We start from the raw sequence: 15,052 nt of genomic DNA, 5'->3' as shown, positions 1-15,052 counted from the left end.
AAGTATCCTAAGGAGAGGACCGATATGGGCCATTTAATAAGTTTAACTAAATTTGGACAAAATGTTAGGAGATCCAATATTTGGACCAAATGGGTTGATCCGTTCAAGACATATAGTGCGTACCATTTTAGTGCCATTTTTTAAATACTGGGTGGAAGTACCGGAAGCTTTGGACCGGTATTGCCCCTCTTCGAACTAAAACTGAAGTTTAGACAAAATATGACGAAGGCCAAATTTTGCTCTGCAGCTATGGTGCATAGGTTTCTTATACCTTTCGAGCTGTTTTTTAATACGTCGTAATTGAGGCAGCAAATGCAAGTTGCTTCAACAAAAATCAAAGCGATTCGAGAGCAGGTCCTAATCTGAACTTATCCGAAATTTTGCGTGGGAGGTACCCGAAGGAATGAAGCGATTAAGTCCATATTGGAACTTTATTTAAGTCTGGAAGAAATTTCACGCTGTACAAAGTATGGATCAAATCGGTTACTACCTTCAAGATTTATGGTGCGCACAAATTTTTCGAGCTTTTGTGGAATAGGTTCCGGAAGGAGTGCAACGATATAGCCCATCTTCGAACCTAAACTAAGTTTGGACAAAATATTGGAAATTTTGGACCGAATGGGTTGATAGACAGACGGACGGACTGACATGGCTAAATCAACTCCAAATTGTCTGAAACGGATTTCGTCCAAACATATTTGGGTTCTAAAACCAATTATTTCGATGATCCTATTTCAATATCGAAAAAAATCTTATCATAATAAAATAAAATAAAAAAAAAAATAAAATAAAATAAAATAAAATAAAATAAAATAAAATAAAATAAAATAAGATAAAATAAAATAAAATAAAATAAAATAAAATAAAATAAAATAAAATAAAATAAAATAAAATAAAATAAAATAAAATAAAATAAAATAAAATAAAATAAAATAAAATAAAATAAAATAAAATAAAATAAAATAAAATAGAATAAAATAAAATAAAATAAAATAAAATAAAATAAAATAAAATAAAATAAAATAAATTAAAATAAAATAAAATAAAATAAAATAAAATAAAATAAAATAAAATAAAATAAAATAAAATAAAATAAAATAAAATAAAATAAAATAAAATAAAATAAAATAAAATAAAATAAAATAAAATAAAATAAAATAAAATAAAATAAAATAAAATAAAATAAAATAAAATAAAATAAAATAAAATAAAATAAAATAAAATAAAATAAAATAAAATAAAATAAAATAAAATAAAATAAAATAAAATAAAATAAAATAAAATAAAATAAAATAAAATAAAATAAAATAAAATAAAATAAAATAAAATAAAATAAAATAAAATAAAATAAAATAAAATAAAATAAAATAAAATAAAATAAAATAAAATAAAATAAAATAAAATAAAATAAAATAAAATAAAATAAAATAAAATAAAATAAAATAAAATAAAATAAAATAAAATAAAATAAAATAAAATAAAATAAAATAAAATAAAATAAAATAAAATAAAATAAAATAAAATAAAATAAAATAAAATAAAATAAAATAAAATAAAATAAAATAAAATAAAATAAAATAAAATAAAATAAAATAAAATAAAATAAAATAAAATAAAATAAAATAAAATAAAATAAAATAAAATAAAATAAAATAAAATAAAATAAAATAAAATAAAATAAAATAAAATAAAATAAAATAAAATAAAATAAAATAAAATAAAATAAAATAAAATAAAATAAAATAAAATAAAATAAAATAAAATAAAATAAAATAAAATAAAATAAAATAAAATAAAATAAAATAAAATAAAATAAAATAAAATAAAATAAAATAAAATAAAATAAAATAAAATAAAATAAAATAAAATAAAATAAAATAAAATAAAATAAAATAAAATAAAATAAATTAAAACAAAACAAAATAAAATAAAATAAAATAAAATAAAATAAAATAAAATAAAATAAAATAAAATAAAATAAAATAAAATAAAATAAAATAAAATAAAATAAAATAAAATAAAATAAAATAAAATAAAATAAAATAAAATAAAATAAAATAAAATAAAATAAAATAAAATAAAATAAAATAAAATAAAATAAAATAAAATAAAATAAAATAAAATAAAATAAAATAAAATAAAATAAAATAAAATAAAATAAAATAAAATAAAATAAAATAAAATAAAATATAATAAAATAAAATAAAATAAAATAAAAAAAAAATAAAATAAAGTAAAATAAAATAATAAAAAAAATAAAATAGAATAAAATAAAATAAGTAAATAAATAAATTCAGTCTCAATTATGAGCCGAAAACTGTAAAAAATTCTATGGTGACCAAGCATAGTAGCCGTTGGGCGCCAAACCAGTCGAAGGAGTCGCTAAGATTGGTTCAACCTCTTAGGATAGGACAATGAAAAGGGAAACTTCTTCATATCAATATGTGCTCCCCGATTGATATGCTTCTTTTTTCTTTTTAATATGGTAACCCTTACGGTTCTGATTACAACGATATCTATTTTTATACCCTCAGCCTTTAGGCTAATGAGGGTATTTACACTTTGATACGGCCAAAAATGTGCCTCATCGAAATAATGGTTTTAGACCCCAAGTATGTTTGTACGATATCCGTTTCAGATAATTTTGAGTCGATCTAGCAATGTCCGTCCGTCTGTCTGTCTGGCAGGCTGGTGCGTACGATAACTCTCGAACGGATCAATCGATTCGGTTCAAATTTTGGGTGTCGAAATATTTTGTCCAGATTTGATTTAAGTTCGAAGATGGGCCATATCGGTCCACTCCTTCAGGTACCTCCCCTACAAAAGTTCAAAAATGTTCGGAAAAATTGTCCGCACGATAACTCTTGAAGCGAGTAACCGAATTAGTCCATACTTTGCACATCGTGACATTTCTACCAGACACAGATAAGGTTCCAATATGGACCCTATTGATTCACTCTTTCGGGTACCTCCCACACAAAATTTAGCTTAAGTGCAGTTTAGGCCTGCTCTCGAATCGCTTTGATTTTTGTTGCAGCCACTTGTATTCACTACCCCCATTACGACGATATAATTTTTTTCAGGAGCAAGTCCATATATATTCAGAAATCAGCACGAAAGCTGCAAACAACCCATATAATACCATGTGTCGTAGTTGGAGTGCACAATAACTCGCGAACGGATCAACAAATTTGGTTAAAATTTTGGGTCTTTCAATATTTTGTCCAAACTAAGTTTAAATTCGAAAATAGACCATATTGGTCCACTCCTTACGGTACCTCCCCCACAAAGGTTCAAAATTGTTCGCCAAGATTGTGGGCATGATAACTCTAGGAGGGAATAGCCGAATTAAGCCAAACTTTGCTATTGGTAATATTACTTTCAGGCATAGATCGAGTTCTAATATGGACTATATCGGTCCACTCATTTGAGTACCTCCCACACAAAACACACAGCAGGTTGCACTTGCGGCCCCTGTTATGACGTTGTAATTTTTTTCGTGGGAAAGTCCATACTTCCTGAGATAATGACCCAAATAGGTCCAGAAAATTCTACCGGCACCACCTAAACTATCTAATGTGTAAAATAACCCTTCAAGAGAGAAATCGATTTAGCTCAAACTTTGTAAATTGAAAAGTAAAATTGTAATATATTTAAATTCAGAAAATTAAGTACAACATATTTAATTATATAGTCTGTAAGGAAAATATCCATTGACTAATAAAGAAAAAAAATATTTCCTACAGATTTGTATTAGGTCCGAATATGTACTACATCGGATCACTCCTATGGGTACACCCTACCCAAAGTTTTGAAAAAATGCACTCATCTTGGATCATTCTGAATTTTGTTGCAACATGTAGTTTTTTGCGGCCCTTTACATCCTGGAAAATTTTTCCAACAGCTAAAAAACCTACAGAAGTATTGTGTTAACTTTTTTTCTTCGGGTACGTGGCTGAGGGTATATCTCTGTCGGCTCAGCTGACTGATACTTTCTTACTTGTTTGCGTGCAAATCCATGCAACCTGGCACAATAACACAAGAGCTTTAAACAACTTACGGTAATCAACTAGAATGAATATTGGGTACCGTAAGGAGTGACTCCCAAAAATGGATATGTCTGTCCATTTCTACTGGTACTTCCTTTAGCACTTGTGCACATAGATCCAACTTAAGGACTTTTTAAAGCTTAAGTGCAGTTTAAGGGCAGATGGAGGTTTGTTTTGACAATTTCACCGAATATCGTTTTTGTAGTCTTGATTTAATTTATTTTTTATTTTTTCATGGCCAAGTCTATGTTTCCTGACATTATGTCCCTAAAGCTGCGAAGACTAATTAAAATGGCTGGTGGGTGCGATAACTACCAAAAAAGGCAATTTAGATCAAATTCCAAGATGAATCATTTATGGTCCTTCCATCAGACACTTCTTCAACAAAAGTTCATTAATTTTGTGCTTTAATTCAGTTTAGAGCCACTTCTTGGATCGGGTTTAATGGTATGCCTTGTGATCTAGGGGAATACCAATACTTGCCGGGATATAGGCCGCGAAACGTTGCAATATTTTAGGATAATCCTTCCCAAAAGTGCGGCTAAATCCAGGTGTTCACTCATGTAGGCCGTCTAGTCTATATTACTGTACCATAATTTTATATTGCACAAACTTATCATGCAAATAACTCAAAAGCTCCGAAAACCCCGCCCATATCTTCTATTTAGTTCTACCACTCGTGTTATTATTTTTCATACCCTCACCTTGTCTGTCGATAAATTCGGCTGATTCATTTTCTCTAAGAATCAATTTCGCCCTCAACACATTGTTCTTAGGACCAATGTAATTATCAACAAAAAGTTTATATCTGAAATGAGCCCACCTACCCTACGACCCCAAAAACAAACAAATTGAACAAAATTAATAAACTTAAGTAATTGTTGGTCGTCCACAACAATTAATTTTAAAGTCGATAACAAGTTCATATTTCCATATAAAACGACATTTATTTTTCACTTTACCATCAATGTTTCCGGCTACGTGCTTAAGTGGTGCTACGCAGAACGATGGCCAGCATACGGAAAATACTGCATTGTCATTTTAATTAATATTTTTACTATATTTGTTTTCAATTTATGGGTAGCAACAGCATGGCTGGTACAAACAAAACAAAAACAATAAAAAAACTTTTGTTGTTATCGTTGTCAACAACGGCATAACAACTGGGCGGTGGTGTTAAACAAAGTCTCAGTGGAGATGAACCATTACCACCAACGCAATTTAATTTACTCAAAGTAGAGGCGAAAAACTGTCACTTAACAACGAACACGCGTGGTCATTATTAATTTGACAAAAAATATATACTATATTCAATGGTTAACCGGGAGTAGAGAGAGTGGGAGGGAGGCAGGAGGTTATGTCGATGCTGGTTCCTGTTGTTCTTCTGGGTAAAAATATATCTGGAGGATGGATATTGATTTTGTATTGCTTGGTGTATATGTTGTCAAAAACACGTGTCAAATTTTTGTTGTTGTTGTTATTACCGTTTGTTGTATTTTTATGACATAAATGGGAAAACATTTCCTCATCTTTATAAATTCTATTGAATTAAAATTTACTTCGCTGGCCAACCATCAACATGAATTAAAACATAATTAAATTAAACCCCAAAAACATTGAGGCAAAATATGAGAATTTAATGAAATTTTCATAAAATTTCCCTCTCCCATTGTGGCCAATTAGATTATTACGTTCAATTAATGGCCAAGAAAAAGAGAGAGATAGGGAATGAAGAAGTTTAACATAAAATCCAGAAATTTAATTACGTTTTAGGCCATAAACATGTCGTAAAATGCCAATTAACCTGAGGCTACTCTTAACACCGGAAATGCGATACGAAAATTTAATACGAAAAATTGCATAGGCCATAAACAGATCCAGCAGAGTAAGCGGATATATGCTATTATGCTAATGGTCTAATTTAAAACAGCTCAAATGTTTCTAAATGAAAACAAGCCTGAAGGGCATAGCCGAAGTTAATAAAATATTTTAACGATGATTTGCAATGTATTTTGGGGGAAATGGTGCGAGGGAAGATTTGAGAAAGATATCGACACCATAATGAAACAAAAGTAATTGTATAAAAGGAACGAATATTTAATTACATTATTGCAAGGAATCGTTTTCAAAGACGTCGTTGACCTTCCCGTAGTGTAGGGGAAGATATTCAAATAGTGCAAGGGGATGTTGTCTTTTAATTGTTGGTATTCCGAATATGAAAAGGACATTGAATATCGGGGCTTCTTTTAACAAATTCTAAGCTAGATGTAAGCTAACTGTTCATCACAAAATTTAGTTTAACGTTGCCATTACAAGGTTGCAGACCTATGTATATAAAACGTAATTTAATTCTATAATATTTTAAAATTGTTTTATATAGATCTCTAAGGACAATTGTCAAAATTAATTGAAATTTTGGATAAAGAAAAACATTTATAACAAATATCAACAGTCTTATAAATTTAAATATTCTAATTTTGTAAAGAATAATTTAACGCCTCCAACAGTTAATTATTTCTTTTATTTCTATTTCAAGTTGTCTAACAAAAATAAAATAAAAATGTTAATAACAAATATAAAAAAATTAGAATCCTTTAACTTTTCTTAATTTGTTAACTTCTTTGGGTTGCATAAAAACGGAAATACTAAAATAATTTTTTTACAACCCACACAGAGGAAGATCTTCTTTTAAGTTCTTTCAACTCAAACAGAAGACTTTATGCCAAAGCCATATTAAATACAACATTAAAAGAACAATTTCCAAATGGTTTATAGGCTTCCTGTTTGAGTTTTGTGGAGTTTTTGTAGTTGTTTCTTTTGGGCTGACTCATAACTTTTGCTTTCTTTATGTGTTAACGTTTATTTTTTTTGGCAGAAATAAAAACAAAAAACGAAAAATATAAAAATAATTCTAGGTTTTTATTACACAATTCTTTACAAGATGCTGTTCATTATTATTATTGTTGTTTTTGTTGTTATTGTAATGGAAGAAGCATCCGTAGACGGCGATGATAATAATAATAATGTTTGGGGGATATATTTTTGAGGGGGAGATGTGAAGATACTGTGGCTTAGAATAAAGAGAAATCTAATAATCTAGAAACCCTTCCAAATGAATTATATGGATAAAATACCTTCTAAAGTTCTTCTATAGATCGAAGACCTTCCAAAGGTTTTTTATAGACAGCAGAGTTTTTAAAATTCTTCTGTAGACAAAAGACCAAAATAGAATACCACCTAAAGGTCTTCTAATGATAGAATACCATCTAAAATAGACAGAAGACCTACTAACAGTCCTCTGTAGACAGAAGACCTTCAAAAGTCTTCTAGAGACAAACCATCCAAAGGTGTTTTAAAGAGAGAATACTATCAAAAGGCCTTCTGATCGACAGAAGAAAATCTAAAGATCTTCTGTGGGTAGAAAAACTTCAAAGCTCTTCTGTAGACAAAAGACCTTCTAAAGGTGTTCTATAGAAAGAAGACCACCTTCTTTCTCAAGGTGTACTATAAAGAGAAAACCTTTTGTTCCCCTATAGACAGAAATCCTGAAAAAGGTATTCTGTAGACAATTTCCTAAGATCTTCCATGCACAGAATAACTTCTAAAGGTCTGTTATGGACAGCAGACCTTTTAAAGGTCTTCCTTAAACAGACAACCTTATAAATGTGTTGTGTAGACAGAGGACCTCCATAAATTCTTCTATAGACAAAAGGCCTTCTAAAGAACCGAATCCCTTCTTAAGGTCTTCTATAGATAGGAGACCTCCTATAAATCTTTTATAGATAGAAGATCTTCTAAAGGACTGCTATAGACAGAAGCTACCTTCGAAAAGTGTTCTATACACAGAAGACACATTCGATGGTTTTCTATACACAGAGGACACCTTCGAAAGGTCAGATATACACAGAAGACATCTTTGAAAGGTCTTTTATACACAGAATACACCACCGAAAGGTCCTCTATACAAAGAAGACACCTTCAAAAGGTCTTCTATACAAAGAAGACCCCTTTGAAAGGTCTTCTATATAAAGAAGACACCTTCGAAAGGTCTTCTATACACAGAAGACAACTTCGAAAGGTCTTCTGTACACAGAAGACACATTCGAAAGGTCTTCTATATACAGAAGGAAACATAGAAAAGTTTTCTATAGAAAGAAGACACATTCGCAAGGTCTTCCATAGAAAGAAGACACCTTCAAAAGGTCTTCTATACACAAAAGACACGCTCGAAAGGTTTTCCCTAGAAAGAAGACATCTTTGAAAAGTCTTCTATGGAAAGAAGACACATTCGAAAGTTCTTCTAAACCAAGAAGACACTTTCGAAAGGTCTTTTATACAAAGAAGCCGCCTTCCAAACGTCTTTTTTACACCGAAGACACCTTTGAAATGTCTTCTATACAGAGAGACACCAAAGAAAGGTCCTCTATACAAAGAAGACACCTTAAAAAGTCTTCTATACAAACAAGACACCTTTGAAAGGTCTTTTATATAAAGAAGACACCTTCGAAAGGTCTTTTTTACACCGAAGACACCTTCGAAAGGTCTTCTATACAAAGAAGACACCTTTGAAATGTCTTCTATATAAAGAAGACACCTTCGAAAGGTCTTTCATACACAGAAGACACATTCGAATGGTCTTCTATACCTAGAGGACACCTTCGAAAGGTCAGATATACACAGAAGACACCTTCGAAAGGTCTTCTATACACAGAAGGCACCACCGAAAGGTCTTCTATACACAGAAGACACCACCGAAATGTCCTCTATACAAAGAAGACAACTTCAAAAGGTCTTCTGTACAAAGAAGACATCTTTAAAAGGTCTTCTATATAAAGAATACACCTTCGAGAAGTCTTCTGTACACAGAAGCCACATTCGAAAGGTTTTCTATATACAGAAGGAAACATTGAAAGGTCTTTCATAGAAAGAAAACACATTCGAAAAGTCTTCCATAGAAAGAAGACACCTTCAGAAGGTCTTCTATAGACAAAAGACACGCTCGAAAGGTCTTCCCCAGAAAGAAGACATCTTTGAAAAGTCTTCTATGCAAAGAAGACACCTTCGAAAGTTCTTCTAAAAGGTATTTTTTACACCGAAGACACCTTTGAAATGTCTTCTATACACAGAAGACACCATCGAAAGGTCCTCTATACAAAGAAGACACCTTAAAAAGGTCTTCTATACAAAGAACACACCTTTAAAGAAGACACCTTCGAATGGTCTTTTTTACACCGAAGACACCTTTGGAAGGTCTTCTATACAAAGAGGATGCCTTCGAAAGGTCTTCTATACAAAGAAGACACATTTGAAATGTCTTCTATATAAAGAAGACACCCTCGAAAGGTCTTCCATATACAGAAGACACATTCCAAAAGTCTTCTATACACAGAAGACACCTTCGAAAGATCTTCTATACAAAGAGGATACCTTCGAACGTTCTTCTATAAACAGAAGACAGCTTCGAAAGGACTTCTATATGCCGGATACACCTTCCAAAAATTTTCTATACAATAAAATCACCTTCGAAAGGTCTTCTACACACAGAATACACATTCGAAAGGCCTTCTATACACATAACACACATTCGAAAGGCCTTCTATACACAGAAGAGACCTTCAAAAGGTCTACAAAGAAGTCCTTTTCGAAAGTTCTTCTAAACAAAGAAGACACCTCCGAAAGGTCTTCTATATAAAGAAGATAAATTCGAAAGATCTTCTATACACAGAATACACCTACGAAAGGTCTTCTATACAAAGAAGTCACCTTTGAAATGCCTTCTATATAAAGAAGACACCTTCGAAAGGTCTTCTATACACAGAATACACATTCTAAAGTTCTAAAGACACCATCGAAAGGTCCTATATACAAAGAAGACACATTCGAAAGGCCTTCTATACACAGAAGACACCTACGAAAGGTCTTCTTTATAAAGAAGACGCCTTTTAAAGGACTTCTATGTAAAGAAGACACCATCGAAAAGTCTTTTTTACACCGAAGACACCTTCGAAAGATCTTCTATAAAAAGAGGATACCTTCGAAATGTCTTCTATACACAGAAGACACCTTCGAAAGGTCTTCTATATGCCGAATACACCAAAATGTTCTATACACAAAAAAACCTTTTAAATGTCTTCTATATAAAAAAGGCACCTTCAAAAGGTATTCTATACACAGAAGACATCTTTGAAAGATCTTCTATACAAAGAAGACACATTCCAAAAATCTTCTATGCAAAGCAGACACCTTCGAAAGTTCTTTTATACAAAGGAGGCACCTTCGAAAGGTCTTCTATACAAAGAAGACGCCTTCGAAAGTTCTTCCACACAAAGAAGACACCTCCGAAAGGTCTTCTATGTAAAGAAGACAAATTCGAAAGGTCTTCTATGTAAAGAAGACACATTCCGAAGGTCTTCTATATACAGAAGATACATTCGAAAGGTCTTTCATATAAAGAAGACACCTTCGAAAGGTCTTCTATACACAGAAAGAAACTTCTAAAATCCTTCTCTGGATAATAGATATTCATAAGCTTTCTCTGGGGAGAAGACCTTATAAAGTTATTCTTTGAACAGATGTGCTCCTAAAGGCCTTCGATGGAAAAAATACCTTCTAGAGGCCTTCTCTGACAAAAGACTTTCCAAAGGTCTTCCACAGACAGACAAAGGCTTTATTTAAAGTCTTCAATAACCAGATGATCCCCAAAGTGTCCTATAAAGGAAGAAGACTTCCAAAAGATCTTCTATTGACAGAGTATCTTCTGAAGATCTTCTGTAGCAGAAGGTTTTCTATAGAAAAAAGACCCTCTAAGTATCTTCTGTAGACAGAAGACCTTTTAAAGATCTTCTTTAGACTTCTTAAGAACTTCTATTATTAGATGTCCGTTAGAATGTCCTCCAGATACATAAGACCCTCATTTGGTATTCAAACAATTGAATACCCTTGGGAGCTAGAGTTGTGCCAAAGGAACTATATGGAACTATCTAGTTCACTTCGCAGTTCCAATGGCCCACATTTTTTCTTTGAACAAACTGCGTATACTGAACAGCAGACGTTATATTTCATGATGTTACTCATACGTTTTGGAACTAGTACAAGGAACTAGGAACTAGATTACCCAACTCTATTGGGAGCTCGTCTAACAAAAGAAGACTCCCAGATGATGTCCCCGAATGTTAGAAGGACTCCCAGAGACAGAAGGTAGTCAGAAAGTTTTCTGGCTTTAGAAGACCATCACAAGGTCTTCCAAATATACCAGACCCTCAGAAGTTCATTTAGTTACAAATGAAATACCTTCAAACGGTCTTCTCTAATAAGAGGAGACCATCAAAAGGTCTTATATATATAGAAGACTCTCAGAAGTTTTTCCAGGTATAGAAGATCCTCAGAAAGTCTGCTAGATATAGAAAGCCTTCAGAGAGTCTTCCAAATACAGAATACCGCCAGAAGGTCTTTTATTTACGTAGATCTCAGAAAATCTTCAAGATATAGGAAAGCAGAAGACGCTGCTGCTGCGGCGGCCACCCCCTGTGGTGGTGGCGCTGCCGCATGATGATCAATAGAGGCAGGAGGTCCAGTTGGTATGCTAGAGGCAATGGTCGGTATCGGTTTAATATTTTGTGCATTAGTTATATCATTAACAGCGGACGCTGCTGAAATTGCCGCGCCGCGTGATGATGGTGGGGCACCATGTGATTTCGTGGACTATTGCTTTCTGTGATCTCCTCTTTACAGAGGACAGTCTTAGGGATTACTATCAAGAGGATACCATCAAAAGGTCTTCTAGCTACCGAAGATTTTTAAGATGCAGAACACCTTCAGAAGCTCTTTTACATACAGAAGACCTTAGAAAGTGTTACATGTATTGAAGATACCCATTTGGCCTTCTAGCTATAAAATACCATCAGAAGGTCTTCTGTATAGAGAAGAATATCGGAACTGCTTTATTTACAGAATTTCGTCAATAGGTATTCTAGCCATAGACGACGTTCGGAATGTCTTCAAGCTATAAAGGGCTACCAAGGGGTTTCTAACAATAAAATAACACAGAAGGAATTGTAGCTATAGAAGATGGCATTCTTACCATAGAAGTTTTTCAGAATGTCTTCTAGCTATAGAATACTTTTAGAAGTCTTCTAGATGTAGAAGAGAGAAGGCTCCCTTGTCCCTTATGGAATGTTTGTGGAACAATTATATTATTATATTATATATAGAACCCCTTGAGAAGGTCTTCATATCTAGTATACACTTCAATTAATCTTTCAAAATATTTCATTTACAAATGTGATTTATTTATAATTCATCACCACTGTGCATCCGTTGTGAGACTGCAAACACACAGTAAACAACAACAAAAGAAGTAAACTCAAAAGCACCAAAACTTTGTACTTACCCAAATAGGTACTATTTGTTAAGACCCAAAAGATTTTTAATGGATCCACCATAACTATAACACCTGCAGCGGCAGTTGAAACGATGGCAATGCCAGCGGCAACAAAATTAAAGTCCTCACAAACAGGCAACAAAACGGCAAAAAACAGCTTGTACAGCTGTAGTGGTAGTAGCAGTAACAGCAATGGCAACAACAGCAACAGAATGCGCGTTAACAATGTTGTAATTTAAAATATCCAGCAATGTAAGAAATAATATTTTTAATGGCCGCTTCTTCCTTTGGGTGGTTGTGTATTTTTTTCTGCTTCGTCTGTTGCTTGTTGTCGCTTCTTTAGTTGATTTCGTTGGATAATATATGAGTTGAATTGTGTTGGCTCCACGGTTTCTGCTCGGCAGCCAAAGAGGTAAAATGTAAAACAATCAAGTGTAAATCTACTGGGGGACGACGACTGACTGGCTTAAATATAATCTGAGTTTTTGTTTAATGCGATGACGATAATGATGATGATGATGTTGTTGAGATTGCTTTAAAAAATAACAGCAGTAGGATCAGCAGCGGCAGCAGTAATAACAAAAAGCCCGACAACAACAGCAATTACTGGACTGTCATTATTGAAAATAAAAAATGTTGTTTTTTATACTTTTGTTGTTGTTGTGAAATTTATGCTTTTAGTCAACAAGGGAAAATCATACGCAAATTATTGTAGTCTGGCAACAGCAACCGGGAACTTGATGCAAATAATATTGTTGTTGTTATCGTTGTTGTAAAAAGCTCATATAAAATGTGTTGCTTCACAGCAGAAGAAGAAGCAGCAGCCAACATTAATTCGCAAAAGAAAAAACATATAATTATATACTTCACAATGTTGTTTTTGTTGTTGTTTTTCTCTTGTTGTCCATAATCACTTGAAGAAATTTTTAAATCATTTAACACAAATGTTGTCAAAAGTTTCACTTTGCGCTTCAGCAACAACGTATGTGACGATAATTTTTTATTGTATATTTTGAGCATATAAAAATTGTTAATGTTCTTTTGATTTACCGCGTGTTTTATATATCGTTTCATAGTCAATTTAAATATTTAAAGACAAAAGTTGCGTAGTTTCTTTTTTATACCCTGCACTGTAAATTTAAAGAAATTTGTTAGGAAGTTTTTTTTTTATTTTTTTAATATAAAAATGTGTAATATGTGCTTTGGAATGAAAACACGTTTAGAGGTATACAGATGTGCTCTGTATTTTAAGGTAAAAAGAAAAAGCAAAAATTTAAATTTTTTTAACATTTTTTTCATAATGAAATACTGTTTCAGTATACATACATATAATAACCATACTATTTAAATACAATTTTAATTTTTAATTTTCTGTACGGTCTGACGATTCTTTTTAGCTATTCTGCTGTATACGCACTAGGCTGGGGCGATTTGTGTGGAAGGAAAAAAAACCTTAATGGGCCCTTCGCGTTTCTGATTCCTGGGATTGAACTGAGCAAAAAAGTCCACTGGATCATATGTCTATGATGAAAATCGAGCATACCGATTTTGAATTGAAGTTTTTTATGAACGTTTTTTGCATGTTTTGGCATATAACAGCCAAACTATTGAGATTTGCGATCCAACACAAAGAAGAAAATTGTAGCCAACAAAATAGTTAATAGTTAAGAACTCGCAAAAGTATTGGAATGCTCCTTCAGGCCTTCTGGGCTTGATAAAGTGCACATTTTTCGGAAAATATCGCACATTGTAATATTTTTGTAGACATAGATAAGGTTCGAATATTGACTATTTCTGTTCACTCTTCTCGTTTCTCCTTCACCGTAGTTTATGTTCAAGGCTCGTATTGTTTTGAGACATTTCACTGTAAGTTGTCCCCAAAAGTCCAAGATTTCGCGGAAGTGTGGTTTAAGGGCTGAAGTGTTTCGTATGGGAGTCCATGCTTCCTGACTTAACGGTCCAAACGGCGACCTGACATTACGTCCAACGGTCATAAAAATTAATATTGGGAGTTATGACAGTTCAGACCGCGATCATAAGGTTCAGATTCACTTCGGGCGTTATGATCGTTTTTTTTTCTTAATAAAACGTTCCTAATCTTAGGGACATTATACACACGTAGCCGGCTTTAGGTCCCGGACGAAGACCGGCTGTTTACTGGAAATTTGTACTTACAGCAGTAAATTTGATTTTACAGTTTGTTATACGTTAAAGGAGGTTCCATACGTCTTAAATCTCTCCCGAAGGCTGCCAATGTCCAGAATACTTACTTTTGTAAACCGAAAAATTTGACGTTGACTTCATTTTTATTTGGGCCTTGTGATCGTTGGACGTTATGTCAAGTCGCCGGTCACATACCGAAAGGAGTGACTGACTTATCGAAAGGAATCCAAGCTTTGCACATCTTAATATATCTCGAAGATTGACATTAAAAACAACAAAAAACAACATTTAACTGATCGTTAAAGATGTTTGCAGAAATCGTTTTTTAGCCACAACAATGAACTAGTAAAGTTTTGTCATAGATTGGACCATAATTACGGCCTTTAGATAACTTTCGTGAAAATGCACGGGTTATACATTAGGTTTTTGGATCAAATGGAAATAAATTAGGTGCTAGAAA

At 32.3% G+C, this 15,052-nt stretch overlaps 1 protein-coding gene across 1 annotated transcript in view; it reads right to left on the bottom strand.

Moving 5' to 3' along the window:
* Positions 1-15,052, bottom strand: part of CadN2 (Cadherin-N2) — a 421,364-nt gene that overhangs the window by 215,727 nt on the left and 190,585 nt on the right. Inside the window, exon 2 of the mRNA XM_073971018.1 lies at positions 12,439-13,559. Within this exon, the coding sequence (XP_073827119.1) occupies positions 12,439-12,490 (52 nt within the window). The 5' untranslated portion in view covers positions 12,491-13,559. The remainder of the gene's footprint in view (positions 1-12,438; positions 13,560-15,052) is intronic.

Source organism: Musca autumnalis, unplaced genomic scaffold, assembly GCF_047663935.1.
Source record: "Musca autumnalis isolate F117 unplaced genomic scaffold, ASM4766393v1 scaffold_2, whole genome shotgun sequence".
NCBI classification, from domain to species: Eukaryota; Metazoa; Arthropoda; class Insecta; order Diptera; family Muscidae; genus Musca; species Musca autumnalis.
This window is presented reverse-complemented; position numbering and strand designations above follow the sequence as displayed.